Below are 20,720 nucleotides of genomic sequence, written 5' to 3'. Positions count from 1 at the left end.
ATAGCATGGTCTCTGGCTTATTTCCTTTAATTTTCTGTAGAGCAAAATCATGATTGTTCTCAGCTTGAGCATTGTCTGGGCTTTTATTGGATAGTGTAGGTAAATGTTTCCTTTTCCTTCTCATTTTCTTCCTTCCCCTTTACAAGTTCAAGCCGTATTTTTTGGCATAATCATTCTTAAATTTCTAGAATGCATTAAAATGCAATGTTTTAACCTATCAGCTTTCTCTTTTAATTCATATGTTCCTCACAAACTTTTAACATACTAAAGATTGTGCCCTTTGTTTTCCATATATAATACTAGAAGTTCTTTCTACAGTGGATTTCATAATAATGAGCTTCATGATCATTTCTGTATAGTCATATAGTTGGTCGTTTGGACTAGTTTGAATATTTGCATTTTGATATTAAGCGTCAATGTCTTTGTGGTGATTAAAGAGGAAACGGGGGTGGGTGTGGGGTGGGGGTGGGTGTGGAGGCTTCAGATTGACAAGGCTCCTTCACTGGATTTTCTGGCAGGGATGAAACTAGCAAGAACAAAGCTGTACACCATCACTTGAAGCTCAAGAGGTTATAAGGATAAACACACAGTAGTCTTTGCCTGTTGCACTATTTGCTTCTCTCCACCCATCTTCCCTTGTCCATTCTGCCCTTCACCCCAGAAGCTGACCTTTGGGGTTTCCTACCCTCTTTACCAGGTTGATTTTTTAACCCATGGGGTACCTGGTAGAAGCTAGAGGGATGGAAGGAAGAAAGGCATCCATGTCCTCCTCTGGGTCTCCCCTTCGGAGGGCATTGGTAGGCTGTGCTCCTGATGAGGCAGCCAGCCCTGTGACTGTTCTAGGTGTTTCAGGAACTGCTCCTCACATCCTCCTTTACCAGCCCAGAGTGGAAACCCTTCAGGGGCGGCTGCACCCTAAACCCTCCACACCACCCCATTTCCAGTGTCACATCTTTTTTTCTGTTGGGACCTTAGCTGTTCCTGTGGAGGCTTGGCTTGGAGTGGGATGTTCTGGAAACCACCCCAGGAGGAATTGGGTTCTGAAAGTGTATTAAATTTATATTTTGACTCTGGTAGGAAGTCAGTCCTTCCGTTATTTTTTTTCTTAGAATTGTTCTGGACATCTGATAATCTGAAAGTCAGCTTTTCCTTTTTTCTTTTTTGGATTATTGAATGATGTTTCTTACTCCTCCCCCCCATATTCAGATCCTTGGATCTTCTCTGTTTTGTGATTACTCCCGCTCTTGAAACAGAGATTGAGGGAAATTAAAAGTCACTACAGAAACCTAAGAGATACTCAATTTTTATTTTTATTGCTTCTTTGATAATTTGTCTTTAAACTATTTTTATTGGTATCATATTTTTATGCTATCACATGTAGATTTAAATTGAAAGTTTTCTATGGTGGTATGTGAAATGGTTATTTTTCATGTAATGCTTCTCAGTTTGGCTTGGCGATGTCTAATTTATCTATATTAAATATCACATAATTAGATCTTTTCTAGATCTTCTAATATCAATCTGATTTTTCTAATTTTATGGCATTTCACCAGGGTTTTAGTGATTGTTACTTTGTAATTATTGTACTAACTAAGGCTAAAAAGCCTTATTTTTCATGTTTGTACAATAGGGTACTTGTCAACATTTTATTTATTGTTTGTTTTGTTAGTGAATTTCTATGGATGGACTAATTTTCTGGAAAATAAAGAAATTAAAAAAGAATTGCTTTTAAGAAAATGCAAGGTTCCTACTTGTCTTAGTACCATGGTAATTCAAGTGAATTAGAAGTATTTAACTGCAATCTTGAATTATAAAGTTAAGATGTATCTATCAGGTCTCAACTTAATGTAAAGTAAATGAGCAGTTATATGGCAGATTTCTCTTTAAATAATTGGTTTAATCCATAATTCCATAACAAAGCTTCATTTCAGTATTTACCTTTGTCCATTTATCTATAAGAAAATAATACAAAGTAACTAAAAATTACCGAAGTATTTTAGTTTATTTTTTATTGATTAGAAAAATAAGTTTCTATGGTTTTTGAATGCTGGATTTTGTCTCTCCTATTCATGGCAGCTATTAAAAGAAAAAAGCACTCAAAAATTTCAGGTTTACATGTTAGCTCCCTCTCATAGGGAGTTGCCATACCCCACTGTTCAAAGTGTATTCTATAGATCAGAAACATACTGATGTGTAATTGTAATTTACAATGCAGCAAACATGATTCAAGAACAAAATATTACAGTGTTTATTCACCTTTGTATAAGCATTTGCTTATTTTACTCCGCTTTTAACATTTGTACTTGGCTAAAATACCTACGCATGTATAGGAATGTCACAGTGCAAAATGCTGCTAGCCCAGGCACAAAGTATTAAAATTATTTTGTGAAGATTGAAAAGAAAAACACAAGAGAATTGCTATTTTTATAGTATCTGTGCTATTTACCAGTGTTTCCCTGGGGGAGGCTTGGTATGACACAGGTGCCTCTAAGCCCACTCATTCTCTGCTCTGGGTACAGAAGCACAGAAGAGGTAGAGCAAGAAAATCAGAAGGTCTCTGGAGTTGTTGATGGTGGATTTCTTCTCATTTTCTTTAATCACCTTCATTCTTTTAAATTCTGACTTGTTGAATGCCATGGTGGAGGTTATGTGCAGTGGTCTGAGATCATTTGACTTTTATTCAAGAAGAAATTCCTTTTAACACTTGCTCTGATGTTACCTTAAACTGCATTTCTTTATTTAATGATGTTTGGAGATGGCCAATATTATAATTGAAAAGTAGCTCTGCAATTATGGTATATTTATTACACAAGACACCTACATACACCTGTGATAAATATGTTTCACCACTTGGCTAACAAACTGAAGTGCTTTTTATTGTAAGTAGGCTAGAAGACCAAATATGGCTTTTATTTTTCAGTATTGGGGATGGGACCCAGGGGTGCTTCACCACTGAGTTACATCCCTGACCCTTTCTTTTTGTTGTTGTTTTTGTTTTCTTTGGTACCAGAGGTTGAACCTAGAGGCACTTAACCCCTGAGTTACATCCCAAGCCCTTTTTATTTTTTATTTTGAGATAGTCTTGCTAAGTTGCTTAGGACCTCACTAAGTTGGCTGGGGCTGGCCTTGAACTTTCAATCCTCCTGCCTTTTCCTTTCCTGAGTTGCAGGATTACAGGTGTGAATATGAGTGTTTATAAATTAAAATCTTATTGGTGTTTTTATGAACTTTTGGATGTTTTTAATCATTTTAACCTACAGCTTTAAATTAAATGGCTTATATTATTTCATAGAAAGTAAATTCATTATGTGAGTAAGTGAGATTCATTTTATATGCATTATTTACTACCTAAATATGATATATAGTGTAAGTTACAGTTGTTGAACAGATGAGGAAATAGAGGAACCAAAAAACTATCACTTTGTATAATTATCCATAAAACAGTAAAGAACCTAAGTTTTCAACAGGTTCTCTTCATCTTGATTTCCTGTTTTGTCAAAAAATAAAACCAAAGATAACTTGTATTCTAACACCTTAAGGAATTTGTTTTTCTACAATAATCTAAGATTTATGAAAATTTGTTTTCAGTACTTTTTCTGTTATAGTAAAATGCTTATATGGATAATCCAAACTTGCCTACCTGTAGAAAGTGCTTCCTCATCTTTTCCATGTCAGAGTACACTTAGAGAAATGATATTTGTGTAGTAACGTCAGGTACGTGGGAAGGCTGAGCTCGTTTGGAGCTGATAGACCAGGTGAGTCCTACTGTGCTGCCCATGCCCAGCCCTGCTGGTTCATGGCTCTGGTATAGAGTTCATTACAGATCTAGCCAATACAAGTAATGCAAGTTCATCCACATTGTTACTGCTAAACACAGGAAAGCAGTGTTGGAGCAGCATCAATCATTTAATTATGCTCCATGGAAGGGACTGTGTCTAGGTAGTTTATCACTCTTTTACTCATATACCCAAGTGATTCCCTGTCCACTGACCAGAAAAAAAGAGATTCCTTACAGTGCCTCCAGCATCTGTTGGCCACTGAACTTCAAGTCTTAACTGTCATGCCCACTTTACTCTTTTCTACACCCCACTTGCCTCTGCACTTGTACATACTTTCCAGGCCTGCTCTTCTTAGTGCTCATGATGTTCCCTCTGCTGGGATGCTCTTCCCCAGACAGGTGCCTGGCTCTCCTTTACAAAGTCCAGCTTCCATGTGAGTTCTGTGTGACACCAATCTTAGAAAATTAGATGTGTTGATTTTTCACTTTGCCAGTGCATTTGTAAATTATCCATCAAGAGAAATCAGGTTTATGCAGATCATTTTTGGAAAAAGTAAATAAAAAATTGGCATTATCCTGCCCCATGAAGCATGGCATGCCCCCTTGATTCTTGAAACTGTTTTCCTTGCTAAATTTGTTAATCTGTCTATCCCATGTTCCAAGTTCTTTTCTTACTATTTTGTTGTTCCCTGTTTGCTTTCTTAGGTAGGGCTTCACATTTGGTCAATTCCTTTTTCTCTTTCTTTCTTTTTTTTGGTACTGTGGATTGAACCCAAGGGATGCTTTACCACTGAATTTAAGTTCCTGACCATTTTTTTTTTTTTTTTTTGAGACTGGGTCTTGCTAACTTGATGAGGCTTGCCTTTGACTTGTGGTCCTCTTGTCTCAGCCTCCCAAGTTGCTGGGATTACAGATGTGTGCCACCACGCTTGGCTGGTGTTTAGTTCCTTTCATAGGATACTTTGCCAAGGGGTAGGCTTTGATTTTTATTTATTTTCTGCTTAGCCTTCCTACCTTAACTGTCTTACCTGCTGCCATCATTTGAGCTGTCAGCTCTGCTCCAGGCCTGTCCTGGATGTTATCTTTAAGAGCATACCTTCCTGAGTAGCTTATAAGTTTATCATAACCAAGTCTGCTTATTAGTTTTTTTTCTTTGGTTCCTGGATGTTGTTTTTTTCCCACACCAACTGAATCTTTGTTAAAGATCCAGCTCAAATTTGTTTCAAGCCTAAAATCTTTCCAGACAGCTCCAATATGGTGATAATTTTTTTGAATCCTTATAATAATTTATATAAAGAAATTCATGAATAAATTAATCAAGGACTTTTATTGTTAAACTATGATTCAAGAACCTCTTATTGCTGTTGAAGTTAATTTTTTTTATGGAACTGTATTTGGGTACAAGCTGAACTTTGAGAATTGGAAATGAAATTTTCTCTTTTAAAAATATTTTGTTATTTAATCATTTCCTTTTACAATTTTTTTTTAGTATTTAAATATAAAACATGGAACAATATCAATTCCTTAATTCATCCTCAAATTGACCATAATATTTTAATGTTAATATGGTAGAAAATGGTCAATTTTGGTAATGCTTAAAATAATGCAGATAACTAGATATCATTTTCATCTATAAAATTAACAAAATTTTTAACCTTGTCTGGTATGTGGCCCTTAAAATATTATCTCATGATTGTCAGTAAAACAAAAATATTATGGACAAAATAGATACTGGAATGAAGTATAAAAATATGAGTTGCAGTTGTGCATAGATAGTAAGCCTGTCTTTTTCCTTCCCTAGATTGTTTCCCATATTTTCAAATTGGAAATTGGTGTCAGAATATTGAATTAAACCATTAAACCATTCTGGAATTAAAGATGGGAATTCACTCATATAATTTGGGAGGGAGGACAGAAGTCAAAGGAAATGTATATTGCATTATTTTCAACTATCTTTTTTTTTAGTTTTTGATGGATCTTTATTTTATTGGCTTATTTATATGTCCTAGGAATTTAACCCAGTGCCTCACATGTATGAGGCAAGTGCTGTACCACTGAGCTACAACTCCAGCTCCTCAAATGGCTTTTTAAAAAGCCAGCAATCTCTTTCTCAGTATCAAAATTTCTTGATGTCATGGTAAAGGGGAACTTGAGGGTTTCCTGTGTGGATCTCACTGTCTTAAGGCCAGGTTCCATATTGCACTGGGATTTCTTGGTTTTCACAATTTTGCCAGCCACAGTTTGTATTACTTTAGTTTATATTTGTATAGTAGCATTTTAGCATCTGTTCATGTTTTTCATATGTGATGTTTACTTTAAATGGTAGAACCAGACAGCAGTACTGCTGTCCACTCCTCTAGACATGCTGGGTGCGTCTCTGGTTGCACAGGCAGAAGAGGTCTATTTATGTTCCATTTCCATTTAATGATGATGGAAGACTAGACCTTGGGAAATATGCCCTATGTCTCCAAATGACTTCTGGACAGGGATGGTTGCATACAATTAATTCGCAGATAAATAGGTTTTGACACTATGTATGCGACTACATTTTTCTTGAACAGTTGGTTCAAGCAGAGGGCCACCTTAGAAGACCATACATCAAAATGCTGATGCCTCAGGACTGTTGTAAGCTCACACCACTCATCAGTTTTATTTACTGCGTTTGATGTGCATACATATGTATGTATATGTTATATACACTTTTGATATTTGCCTTCATCCAGTATTTTCCTGTTTTACTTAAGACTCTGACCTCCAAAACTGTAACTTTGCAAATCAAAGTATTTTTGAGACACTAATATGCTTATGGTTTAAAGAAGACAGCAATTTTTGTTCACAAGCTATTCTCCACCATGAGATTAGAATTTTATTAAGCACATAACTGATTTTTTTTCATCTATGTGTCTTAATGCTTGGCACTGATTACTAAATATATTTTAATATTTTTGGAGTGAATGAAATATATTCATGTACATCAACATGCTTATTTATATGTCTAGATTTTTCTTACCTTGAGATGGGGATGTTGGTCCCTGCCTATGCTGTCTTTTTAATACTAGGTGTACTGGTATGAAATATAAAGAATAGTTTTATAGTATATCTCATTTCACAAATACAACAGTCTTTTTGTTCCTCCTGCTCTTCTTACTGCATGCCCCAATGTTTGGAAAGGTGACTGCTCTTGTGCTATTTTTTTTTAAAATTTTTATTGTTGGTTGTTCAAAACATTACATAGTTCTTGATATATAATATTTCACACTTTGATTCAAGTGGGTTATGAACTCCCATTTTTACCCCATATACAGATTGCAGAATTACATCAGTTACACATCCATTGATTTACATATTGCCATACTAGTGTCTGTTGTATTCTGCTACCTTTCCTATCCTCTACTATCCCCCCTCCCCTCCCCTCCCCTCCCCTCTTCTCTCCTCTCTCTACCCCCTCTACTGTCATTCATTTCTCCCTCTTGTATTATTTTTCCCTTTCCCCTCACTTCCTCTTGTATGTAATTTTGTATAACCCTGAGGGTCTCCTTCCATTTCCATGTAATTTCCCTTCTCTCTCCCTTTCCCTCCCACCTCTCATCCCTGTTTAATGTTAATCTTCTTCTCATGCTGTTCGTCCCTACTCTGTTCTTAGTTACTCTCCTTATATCAAAGAAGACATTTGGCATTTGTTTTTTAGGAATTGGCTAGCTTCACTTAGCATAATCTGCTCTAATGCCATTCATTTCCCTGCAAATTCTATGATTTTGTCATTTTTTAATGCAGAGTAATACTCCATTGTGTATAAATGCCACATTTTTTTTTATCCATTCGTCTATTGAAGAGCATCTAGGTTGGTTCCAGTCTTGCTGTTTTGAATTGTGCTGCTATGAACATCGATGTAGCAGTGTCCCTGTAGCATGCTCTTTTTGGGTCTTTAGGGAATAGACCGAGAAGGGGAATAGCTGGGTCAAATGGTGGTTCCATTCCCAGCTTTCCAAGAAATCTCCATACTGCTTTCCAAATTGGCTGCACCAATTTCCAGTCCCACCAGCAATGTACAAGTGTACCCTTTTCCCCACATCCTCGCCAGCACTTGTTGTTGTTTGACTTCATAATGGCTGCCAATCTAACTGGAGTGAGATGGTATCTTAGGGTGGTTTTGATTTGCATTTCTCTGACTGCTAGAGATGGTGAGCATTTTTTCATGTACTTGTTGATTGATTGTATGTCCTCCTCTGAGAATTGTCTGTTCAGGTCCTTGGCCCATTTGTTGATTGGGTTGTTTGTTATCTTATTGTCTAATTTTTTGAGTTCTTTGTATACTCTGGATATTAGGGCTCTATCTGAAGTGTGAGGAGTAAAGATTTGGTCCCAGGATGTAGGCTCCCTATTTACCTCTCTTATTGTTTCTTTTGCTGAGAAAAAACTTTTTAGTTTGAATAAGTCCCATTTGTTGATTCTTGTTATTAACTCTTGTGCTATGGGTGTCCTATTGAGGAATTTGGAGCCCAACCCCACAGTATGTAGATCGTAGCCAACTTTTTCTTCTATCAGATGCCGTGTCTCTGATTTGATATCAAGCTCCTTGATCCATTTTGAGTTAACTTTTGTGCATGGCCAGAGAAAGGGATTCAGTTTCATTTTGTTGCATATGGATTTCCAGTTTTCCCAGCACCATTTGTTGAAGATGCTATCCTTCCTCCATTGCATGCTTTTAGCCCCTTTATCAAATATAAGATAGTTGTAGTTTTGTGGATTGGTTTCTATGTCCTCTATTCTGTACCATTGGTCCACCCGCCTGTTTTGGTACCAGTACCATGCTGTTTTTGTTACTATTGCTCTGTAGTATAGTTTGAAGTCTGGTATCACTATACCACCTGATTCCCACTTCCTGCTTAGCATTGTTTTTGCTATTCTGGGTCTTTTATTTTTCCATATGAATTTCATGATTGCTTTCTCTATTTCTTCAAGAAATGCTGCTGGGATTTTGATTGGCATTGCATTAAACCTATAGAGAACTTTTGGTAATATCGCCATTTTGATGATGTTAGTTCTGCCTATCCATGAACAGGGTATATTTTTCCATCTTCTAAGATCTTCTTCTATTTCTCTCTTTAGGGTTCTGTAGTTTTCATTGTATAAGTCTTTCACCTCTTTTGTTAGGTTGATTCCCAAGTATTTTATTTTTTTTGAAGATATTGTGAATGGAGTGGTTGTCCTCATTTCCATTTCAGGGGATTTGTCCCTGATATACAGGAATGCCTTTGATTTATGCATGTTGATTTTATATCCTGCCACTTTGCTGAATTCATTTATTAGCTCTAATCGTTTCTTTGTAGACCCTTTTGGGTCTGCTAGGTATAGAATCATGTCACCTGCAAATAGTGATAATTTAAGTTGTTCTTTTCCTATTTTTATGCCTTTAATTTCTTTCGTCTGTCTAATTGCTCTGGCCAGTGTTTCGAGAACTATGTTGAACAGAAGTGGTGAGAGAGGGCATCCCTGTCTTGTTCCAGATTTTAAAGGGAATGCCTTCAATTTTTCTCCATTCAGAATGATACTAGCCTGAAGCTTAGCATAAATTGCTTTTACAATATTGAGGTATGTTCCTGTTATCCCTAGTTTTTCTAGAGTTTTGAACATAAAGGGATGCTGTACTTTGTCGAATGCTTTTTCCGCATCTATCGAGATGATCATATGTTTCTTATTTTTAAGTCTATTGATGTGGTGAATAACATTTATTGATTTCCGTATATTGAACCAGCCTTGCATCCAAGGGATGAATCCTACTTGGTCATGGTGCACAATTTTTTTGATATGTTTTTGTATCCGATTCACCAGAATTTTATTGAGGATTTTTGCATCTAGGTTCATTAGAGATATTGGTCTGTAGTTTTCTTTCTTTGAAGTGTCTTTGTCTGGTTTAGGAATCAGGGTGATGTTGGCCTCGTAGAATGAATTTGGAAGTTCTCCCTCTTTTTCTATTTCCTGAAATACCTTGAAAAGTATTGGTATTAGTTCCTCTTTAAAGGTTTTGTAAAACTCTGCTGTATACCCATCCGGTCCTGGGCTTTTCTTAGTTGGTAGTCTTTTGATGGTTTCTTCTATTTCCTCAATTGATATTGGTCTGTTTAGGTTGTCTATATCCTCCTGACTCAATCTGGGCAGATCATATGACTTAAGAAATTTATCGATGCCTTCACTATCTTCTATTTTATTGGAGTATAAGGATTCAAAATAATTTCTGATTATCTTCTGTATTTCTGAAGTGTCTGTTGTGATATTGCCTTTTTCATCCTGTATGCTCGTAATTTGAGTTCTCTCTCTTCTTCTCTTCATTAGCATGGCTAAGGGTCTGTCGATTTCATTTATTTTTTCAAAGTACCAACTTTTAGTTTTGTCAGTTTTTTCAATTGTTTCTTTTGTTTCGATTTCATTAATTTCAGCTCTGATTTTAATTATTTCTTGCCTTCTACTTCTTTTGCTGTTGTTTTGCTCTTCTTTTTCTAGGATTTTGAGATGAAGTATGAGATCATTTATTTGTTGGTTTTTCCTTTTTTAAAGGAATGAACTCCAAGCAATGAATTTTCCTCTTAGAACTGCTTTCAATGTGTCCCATAGATTCCGATAACACCTCTCGCACTTATTTTCAGCTACATTTTCAAGGAAGATAAACTGAGTCTCCCTCCAATAATTATGAAGCTTGTTTTATGGGCCACTTAGGAATTTACATGTTTCCCTCTGAATTTCATCTTTTGCCCACAGTTATAGTATGTTCATCTTCTAGTCAGCTTTCCACCCCTGTAAATAAAATACCTGAGACAATCAACTTATAAGGAAAGATTTAGTTTGGCTCACAGTTCCAGAGATTTCAGTTCATGGTCAATTAGGCCCACTACTTTGGGCCTGCAGCAAAAGTGAACATCATGGTGGGGAGCACAGGGTGTAGGAGGCTGTTCACCTCATGGTGGCCAGGAAGCAAAATGAAAGGAAAAGGGGCCAGGTTCCTCCATTCTGCCCTGCTTCCTAAATGCGTTCTGCCATCTCCCAACAGCACTGTCAGCTGGGGAACATCAACCCCCTACTGATCAGGGGAACAAAGCATCAACCTTTCATTTCCAGAGATTGCAAAAACTACATAGCACTTAAGGAGAAAGTGCCAGGGAAACTCATTATGACACTGGTATTGGTGGCAAAATAATTCATATTACAGTCCCATGTCATTACAGCAAATTATATTTGTATCACTAGGTACAAGAGAAAATGACAAACCCTCAGAATAGGTAAAAATCTACCACAATGAATAATATCTAACATTTGACATGGCAGAGCTATTTCCAGGTCCTAGTTATTAAACCCAGAGCAAAAAGTAGTTTATTGATCTGTTTACAACATTCCGAAGACAAGGATTAAAACTGCTGTTTTGTTCTGACATATAAGAAACAGCTACATAGAGCCTATAGTCCACCACCTGGTATATGGGAGGTTCTCAGGAACACAGTTCCCAAATTCACTGACTTGACCCTTCCTTTCCGACCTCCAATAGGTTCCCTTTAATAAACATTCATTGAAACTTCTCAAATCAAGACAAGCAAACTGTGTTAAACATTCAATGTTTACATTAACAGGCATCTTATAAAGAAGTGAATATGTGGTAAATTCTTACACAAGGGGGTAAGTTGAGTTTAAGTTTGACAGTGATACAGAGGAAGGGAGAAATCAATAGGGGTGCTGAGGAAGAATGGAAAGAGAACACAATGGCACTCAGAGGGGAAAAACAAATTCCTCAGGTGCTAAGTTATCACAGAATAAGTACCCCACACAAACGTGCTAGTGGCTATGACAATCCTAGAACTCTAGGTTTGGGGACTGTGTGCACATAAATCTCTGGGGCAACCAGAGGAAATCACTGGAGCCACCTCTATCAATTACTTGCCTCTAGTGGCAGACACACCTATGGTGGTCAGTCTAAAAATGACACTTTTCCTGGTTTAGGAGCTGATCCTCCCAGAGGTGGCTATCATAGGGCCCTCAGGGTCTTCTCTCTTCAATGTGGACTTGGCCACTCAAGGAAGAATTAATTCAAAATGGCACTCAAAAGAGTGGTCCTGCTACATCATCAGGAGCCTTAGTGCTATATAGTTCTCCCAAAGAGTAGCTCTTGGGATTAACATGGTAAAACCTTTCCAGGGTGGGTATAAAAATTCTGTGTACCAAGCAAGACATCAACCCCATCTCATCATCTGTCCAGGTCTCACTAAGTTCTGACTCTTGATGGCCTTAAATACATGCTTCATCATCCTTTTACATGGTCTCCCTTGGGGCTGCAGTTGAAACCAACTACTTCCCTTTTGCCTGTCTCTGAAGTCCAGGATTATTAACATGAAGTGATCCACAAAATTCCTCTTCACTAGATCTCTCTCTAAAACTGTCCAATAATTCATTCCCCAGTGTTAGCCTGAGAGACTTCAAAGCTTCTCATTAAAATTATGCTGACCTGCTATGCAAATCATGCTAAACTGTGATAATAAATTCTGGACTATTATAAAATTTTGTCATGGTGATTTTTGATGAATATTTTAAGCATTAATTTTCCATTATGCTGTCTTATTGGGATAAATTGCCCAGTTTAACAGATTAACACATGATACATTATGAAAAATATTTATCCTTATTCATTTTTTCACTCAATAATTAAAAAATACTTGAGTGCCAACCACAGTGATAGATCTTGGGAATATAGTGAATAAAACTAATATGATCCCAAGATGTCAAAATAAGCATGTCTACATTGTGCAACTTATCTCCAAAATAATATGGCATTTTAAAAACATTTAATGGCAAAAAAAGTTGAGGAGGGGGCGGAACAGTGGAACACAGGAAAGACAAGACTAAGGAACATATGAATTCTATATCTTTTCACTCTTTCTATGCATTGAGGTCACGTAGCAATTATGGCAAGTAATACCAGGTACTTGAATATTTGTTGTTCAGTTAAAAAGTACTAGTATTTTATTTTAAAAATTGCCCTTACTATGCAGAATACATAAAATCGAATTGCTTGAACAAAACTGTTGATCGAGTAATAAAATTTTGTACAGGAAAATTTCGTGCCAAAAATGTAAAAGCCCAGCACATCAAAAGTAATATACTGTACTATAAGTATTTTGCAAAGATAATTTTTACTCTTCCTAGAACATAAAGCTTGTTTTCCAAACTTAATTTTCTTACCAAAATAAAGTCAAAAATATATACAAAAAATATTTCAAAGAAAAAAAACTGCCCTTGATTTTTAACATTCATGTACACATAGAAATATATATATATATATATATATATATATATATATATATATATACACACACACACACACACACACACCCATATACACACTCACAGGAATAAGTTACATTTAGCCAAGGTCAAAAATTAAACCTAAAAATCCTGGGAAGTTTTTTTTTTTTTTTTTCCTTCCTGTGAGGCTTGGCAAAGATTGTAGAAAATTACCCAAGTAATAGAAAAGGACACAAAAACCACACTTCAAACAGACAAACTGCTTGTCAGTATTAGCACCTGATTTGACAAACAGGTTTAATCCACTTCCTCAAAGGTCATGCTGTCAAGGCGAGGGATGTACAGTTTCTAGTACTAAATTAGGCTGGCTGGCATTATTTGGAGAAGCAGGGTACTCCTCCACATGGGTCACTTTTTCTGATGTTCTTGCAGGAGGAGGCTCATGATTTGTCTCCTCGTCCCTAGGTGATAGGGTTTCTGGTATTTCGTTTGACATTAGAACTTGCAAAGATTCTGTTCCATCTTCAATATCCACATGAATCCCCAAAGCTTTAAGAATGTCACATTTGCACATGGGGCATGTGCCATGGGCTAGAATCCAGGGGTCAATGCAATTCTTATGGAAAAAGTGTTTACAAGTCAGAATACGAATCGTATCATTAGGCTTATAGGGTTCAAAACAAACTACACAGCTATCTCCATTTGGATTTAATTCCTCATCCCCCTCTTTTAATACCCTAAGTTGGAGTTGGCCAAAAGCTTTCTTGAGGTCTGTTGTTAATCGCTGCCATCTCCTGTGCTGAATCCTTGCTACCCAAAGTCTTCTTATGTGATAAAAGATGAAATATGCTAAAGTCGCGGTTGTGACGATCATAAAGGAGACAAAGTAGTGATTCATCCAGATGATGTGTTTTCTCCCCACCGCAACTATGGCTGTAACATGAAATCCCTTCTGAATTAAATGCAAAATTTCTGTGCCTTTTAAGTTACCAATCATCACTACAATGGTGTCTTCAAATGCCTGATGAGACATGGGGAAAACCTGATTGCCAGTTCCTGGAAAGTTATAGATGATCACTCCACTGGCTCCCTTCTCAGTTGCCACCTTAATTTTCTGTGTGAAGGTACAACCGCCCCGTTCAATGAGTGCGAGCCACGGCTCCGAGTTCTGTGATCTGCTAAAACTGGTATTGGGATTACATGCATTTTGAGTTTTTCCCTCTGGTGGCACTATAACTCCTGTCACTCTCTTCAAAGCGGAACTTCTTCCAAATACTCCAGTCTCCCCCAACTCTGACAACACGCGATTCCCCACATGAAATGATATGTTCATAAAAGCGGTCCACACTGCACTTGCTCCGCAGCAGTTCTGACTAAACAGCCAAAAAAAACTGAATTTCACAAGCCAGGAAGATGCAGTGTTGTTGTGCCAAGGGCCAATCTTGAGGAGAGTCATCTCTCTCTTCGCCTAATGACTTAAGAACCAACCCAACAGAAAGATGTGGCTCGCACATCTGTTGACAATCAATTTAAAACAAGGAAGAAAATAAAATCTTCTGGGTGAAAACAAGACCCACCGTCTCCCAGCATGGTTTTGTAAGAAATTCTTAAAGATGTCTTGAGTTTCAGATGTTTTATTAGAGAGAGAAAGAGAAAAACTTTAGATTGAAAAAAAAAAAAAAAAATCCCAGTCTCACCACTGTAACTTGAGATACTGCTTACTGTTGCATGATGTGATTATGACATAAAAGACCAAGCAGCCAATTGGATAAGAGCTGAGAGCATTCTGTGACTTTATTGGCTTATACATTTCCAATGTTGTTATGGACGGTTTCTATGTTGTTATAAGATGGATTCAATCACTGAGCTACAAATAATGGTTACAGGTAGTAAGTTGGACTGAAAAAACAGATACAAAGTTAATGCAACCTATGCTCCTTAAAAACATGAAATACTGTACAGTTGACATTTTTCCATCACAAGTGAAGAAAATATGTCCAACAGAGTGACAAGGTTTTTTTTGTTTTGTTTTTTCTTTTGTTTTTTTAATGAATTATAATTACAAATTAGAACTGTGACTAAGGGAGAGGTTAAAGTGGTGAGCCTAGCAACTCTACTTTTACAAATGTGAATGTGATCAGTGTTAATTATTTATTAATCATGTAAATCATTGTACTAACTTTGTTTAATACAAACTTTCTCAGAAGTTTGTTGGTTTCGTCCTCTTTTGATTTTTAAAAGTAGGGTATCCTGCTCAATCCACTACTGCCTCACTTTCTCACACGTCAACTATATGTATAAATTATAGGAGTAAACACAGAAAAGACTAATATCTAGGCAAGTTCATTTCTTTGTAGACCCTGTTACTAATCTAACCCTATTTTAGGGGATGAGGAGAAAGGATGTAAGTAAAAAGCTTACGTATAACTATATTAGTTTAGCACAATTCATTTCTTAAATGTAGCTATTGGTTTTAAAAAGAAAACTTCAAGGTCCTCATTTAGCTACTGAAAGCAGCAATCCTTAAAAGTTGTAAATAGATGATTTTAACACAACGATTGGTCAAACTCAACAAATCTCTCTGGTGGAAGACCCCTGTCAGTTCTGCCTACCTTTTTGCCATTTGCATATCAGTGGACACAATATGACTTTAAAACTAAGCAATGACATGCAAATTGACAATCTCCAGCAGCCAAGTTCCTTCCAACACACATTTTGGGGAGTGGTGTACCCTGGTGGTTCTTTTTTCAGCAGCTAGGAAACTAGACCCAAGGATTTTTACCTTGAAGATAAATGTTTCTGGCCTCTAGATAGGCTTCACCAGGGCTGAGAGTGTTATAGCTTCTTGTGAAATATGAGTCGACAACATGGTAACTTGAGGCAGGAAAGAAGAGCAAAGGGCTCTATGGGCCTGACAACAGGTGGCATAAACAGCAAATAACACTGATGGGAAATCTTCAGTTCACAGAGGTTCACTTTCTCTGAGGCTGTTAATCTGATTTAGTTTCCACACAAATCCCTTAAAAAACATAAAAAATAAAAAGTGTGGCACAGTATCATGTCCAAATCTTGTGTAGACTCACAAAATGTCATCTAAGTCAGACATCAAAGGTTTAGCACATGATCCAAACAGATTTTCACAAAAACAAAACCCAATCTTCCAACTTCACATCGTTGCATAGATGTTCACGTGATTAGAAAAGAGGAAGAGGCAAAATGAGGCAAAAGATACAATATGGAAAGGCAACTGAACAAAATTTTGGCTTTTCTTTGTGAACAAAATACTCAGAGAGATTTACTACCATTTAGAGAAGAACAAGCACCCACAAGAGATACTTTCATAAGGCAATCTACTACCAAAGATGATTGACTATGCTAGAATTCAAAGAGCTCCAGCAAACAGAGGTGAATTTTTGCAATGCTTCACTAAATAGGGCTTGTAACAATTTAAAACTTTTAGTTACATAACCCTAAGTACTATCATCTAAAATAATCATTTTGAATATATTACCCACACAGCCAGTAGCTTTGGAAACCACGTTTCCTAAGTATTAATAAACTTAATTAACCATGTCAAATTAAAGCAAGATCTAATCCTCTAATGTAGTTTACTAAGCAGAGATTATAAATTATTACAGAACAAAATATAGAAACAAAACACAAAAAATTAACTTTAAAAAGGGAAACTACAAAATGGTAGAGCTAATTCCCCATTGCACCAATGTCACAGTAATTTGAAAATAAAGGTTAATATTGTTTTCAACATATACTAATGTCCTTATTTGAAGAAGGGTAAAAATGTATACCAATTAGAACTGATTAGAAAGACAACAGTTCAAATAGGTGGGCATGATATGGAGTTTTATTTTTAAAACACATGAATTTTACCCTCTTTAGTATTTGAGAAGAGAAGATGAAGTTGAAATTTTCTCTATAAATAAAGTGCAGTAAGAGAATCCATCTAATCATAATGTTTGAAAAGATCTGGCTATATCTTCAGAAGATGCTCTAGGTTTCTAAGTTTTCAGAATGTCACATTTGCACATGGGGCATGTCCTATGGGCTAAAAGCCAGGGGTCAATGCATGTCTTATGGAAAAAATGCTTGCAAGTTAAAATACGTACTACATCTTGAGGTTTGTATATGTCAAAACAAACAACGCAGTTGTCCTCATTTGGATCTAGCTCCTTATCCCCTTCTTTGAGCACTCGAAGTTGAAGCTGACCAATAGCTTTCTTCACATCAGCCTTTATCTGTCTTCGTCTTGTGGTAGAAGAATTGGGTGCTCTAGGTCTCCAGTCACAGTACAAGAAAAGGTAGGCAATTGTGGCTGCCAGGAAGGTAAACAGAGACATGACATAGTGGCTTAGCCATGGCATGTGCATTCTCCCCACTTCAATGATGATGGTCACATAGACTCCTTTCTGAATCAAGTGCAAAAGTTCCATGCCTTTTAGATTGCCTATCATCACTGCAACTATGTTTTCTGTTCCCTGGTGAGACATAGGAAACACTTTGTTGCCCGTACCTGGATAGTTATAGATGATCACCCCATTTGCTCCGTTTTCTGCTGCCACGTTGATTTTATGTGTAAAAGTACAGCCTCCCCGTTCAATGAGGGCCAGCCAAGAGTCTGCCTGTTCTGGCCTGCTGAAGTTGGTCAATGGATTACAAGCATTCCATCCTTCAGGAAGTACCACTACACCAGACACCCTTTCCAGAGGAGAATGATTCCCAAACACTCCACTCTCTCCTAGTTCTGATATAATCTGATTTCCCACCTGAAATGTTATGTTCAGATGAGCTGTCCATATTGCTTTTCCTTTTGAGTCAGGAAGGCTAAGTAGTAGAAAGATGCTAAGCCTCCACAGTCGAGATGAAACAGACCTATGAGTTGAAGGAGTAATTCTAACTGGGCTCATTCCTCCATTTGCCTACTAACTGACAAACGCAGAAAACCAAATAACATCAGTTGTAAAAGAAAGTAAAGAAGCTAGCTTCAAGTGTTGGCAGTAGATTACTAAAGCACACAAATGGAAAAGGTCTGTGAGGAACAGAGATATCTTGCTGCTTCCTGAATTTTTATTTCTGGTAGATTATCTTTCTTATAATGTAACAACATAACAAGAGGTGCTATTAGTACAATGTGATTTCAAGAAAATTATGACTTCTTAATGGGGAAATTATGACATCAGAGACAGTTAGCCAATCCAGGGGTATATATTAGAGCACTGCATACTCAACTCCTATTGGCCAGAAAGCTGCTAAGCAATGAGTCAAGATATATATACACACATATAGATCCTAGATACACACACACACACACACACACACACACACACCCCAATGTGAGTAAACTAGAAAGCAATAAATATCTAAGAGCTATTTGTTTTTTAAACACCTTGAGTTTTTCCTATGTATGAGTAGAATGAAAAAGTACCTAACTACTTTGTATTATTTTTCTTTCTGTAAGGCAAAAATAGAAATCATTCACGTATTAGCACACATGCCTAATCAGGCACCAGTTGTCATATATGGTCTCCATGCCACTTGACCTGCCATTCTGTGGGAAGTAGGAGAAAATCATTCCCATTGCCAACATAAAAAGCCTGCACCAGGCCTAAAGATTCAACATAAAAAGAATGGGGTACAAATATACATTGTTTGCCTGATACAATCCTATCTTGCCAATTCAACTTTTTTCACTGAAGCAGTTTCTTAGTATGTGCTAGGTAAAAACTCAGAATAGAGCATATATTGGAGAAGAAAACAGACATGATCATACTCTTGTGGCCTTTATTATCTACTGAGGTCAGAACTGAAACTAATCAACATACACATATATAACTGCAAAGTATGGGAAGGGCTCTAAATGCAAAGCATTGAGTATCAAGAGAAAGAATACATGGAAAGAGGGCCAAACTTAGATTAGGGATCAGAGCATGGCTCTTGAAAATGAGACTTGCAAGATGAATTGGATTTACCAATGCAATGAGTGGGAAAGAAGATTTCAGGTAGCTTTAAAACCCCATGACAGGAAGGAACATGGCAAGAGAGGAGAGATAAGGAAGGAAAGGCAACGGCTAAGAGTTTAGAGTCGTAAATGTTTAACTGAGGACTTTATCCCCTGGTAAAGAAAAACAAGGAAAACACATTGTAGGGTTCTAAACCTGGGAGATAACTTAAATGCCTTTTGAAATATTTGTTTTATTTTAAATCCTCACCTAAAGTCTGTTTCAGAGAGTCAATAAATTGCCAAAGGTTGCTCAAGTATTTATCTAATACCTAGAGGAAGTCTGTGTACCAGGCATGCTGAAAAGCTTCCAAATAGGAAAAGAAAGGCCCTATTTGCTAATGTGCAAGATAGACTCCAGTATTTTTAAAACATAGGTACTTTGGGAGAGTTTGTCATTTTGACAAAAGCCATTTATTATACTCCCTGGTTCATAATATTTTAGTTAATATATGCTCTTAAAAATAAAATGGAAATTGGTAAAATTACCCCATTCCTACAATTTTATTTAGGTATGAGTCAGTTCAAATCTGAGCTGTCAATATGGGTGGACTTTTCCTACTTTTAAATGAGGTGTGAATTCCTGGCTGATTGGTTAACAGTGACAAAGTAAAGACTAAGACAGTTTATTTTTTTTTTTTTATTAAAGTTTGAGTAATTTATTTTGTGGGCACTTTATAGAACATTTTCATTTAGTATTTTTGGGTACGGATGATGGATTATGAAGTTCTTTCTTTTAACACTATTATCTTAGGGGCTATTTGTTAAATTGATAATTTAACCTTTGGGGATAAGGTTTAAAAATAATGTTTTTCTAATGTTGTTTTATTGATTTTGATGATTTTTTGAAGGGGGAAAAATTTAAGTAGCAGCTCTATTTTGGATCAAAACATATCACAATCAACAGTTTCCTTGTTAAAAGGAACAATTTGTAAACACTCATTACATTTTTCTCACAATCTAATGGAGTAACTAAGGCATTGGTATTCAGAACCTCCCACCCTTCTCTTCTGCTTGAGTCTTGAGACAAAATGCTTCATGAGAAACAATCTTCTATCTCTTACACAGTGGTTCTGAACAAGGGTAATTTTGCCTTCCAGGGGATATTTGGCTATTTCTGGAGATATTTTTGATTATCACAACTGGGGAGCACTACTGGCAACAGTGGCTAGAAGCCAAGGATTCAGCTAAACATCATTAAATGTAGAGAATAGACCCCACACAATAAAGATATTGATATCTGGCTCAAAATATCAATTATAACATTAAGAAAGTCTGTGCTAATGGAACAGCCTTGGGAGAGGGGAACCAGTCCAAACTCATTCATCCCTGATGTACTATAAGGTCTGGGCTCTCATCATGCAGTGAGTTTTATAACTACCAACTCATCCTCCAAGGATGAGTGTCTCAATATGACTCCAGGTCTACAGTTCTCCCTAGAATAGAAATAGTAGAGATCTGCTCAAGCAACCTATTAGCCCTCAAGTATGATTACCAATTGCTTCCACTTTATCAGCACTAGATCCAAAACTCTTCTATTCTGTGGCCAGAATGGTTGAATGGCAGAGAAAGAAAGAATGGTTGACTAATGATAATGAATGTGTATTTTTTTTAGAACATTTATTCAATACATGATTTTTTTTT

At 36.6% G+C, this 20,720-nt stretch overlaps 3 protein-coding genes across 5 annotated transcripts in view; 1 reads left to right on the top strand and 2 right to left on the bottom strand.

Annotated features, from left to right (window-relative positions):
* The window catches only part of Cadps2 (calcium dependent secretion activator 2), a 527,786-nt gene that overhangs the window by 37,689 nt on the left and 469,377 nt on the right, over positions 1-20,720 (top strand). The window lies entirely within an intron of this gene.
* Positions 13,389-14,519, bottom strand: LOC139704676 (E3 ubiquitin-protein ligase RNF133-like). Its single transcript, XM_071607716.1, has one exon. The coding sequence runs from the start codon at positions 14,517-14,519 to the stop codon at positions 13,389-13,391; it is 1,131 nt and encodes a 376-aa protein (XP_071463817.1).
* On the bottom strand, positions 17,080-17,985 carry LOC139704675 (RING finger protein 148-like). Its single transcript, XM_071607714.1, has one exon. It carries the CDS (start codon positions 17,983-17,985, stop codon positions 17,080-17,082), a length of 906 nt encoding a protein of 301 aa, XP_071463815.1.

The sequence above is a fragment of the Marmota flaviventris genome, chromosome 1 (genome assembly GCF_047511675.1).
Source record: "Marmota flaviventris isolate mMarFla1 chromosome 1, mMarFla1.hap1, whole genome shotgun sequence".
Taxonomy (NCBI): Eukaryota; Metazoa; Chordata; class Mammalia; order Rodentia; family Sciuridae; genus Marmota; species Marmota flaviventris.
Note: the sequence above shows the minus strand (reverse complement) of the source record. Positions and strands in the feature narration are given on the sequence as shown.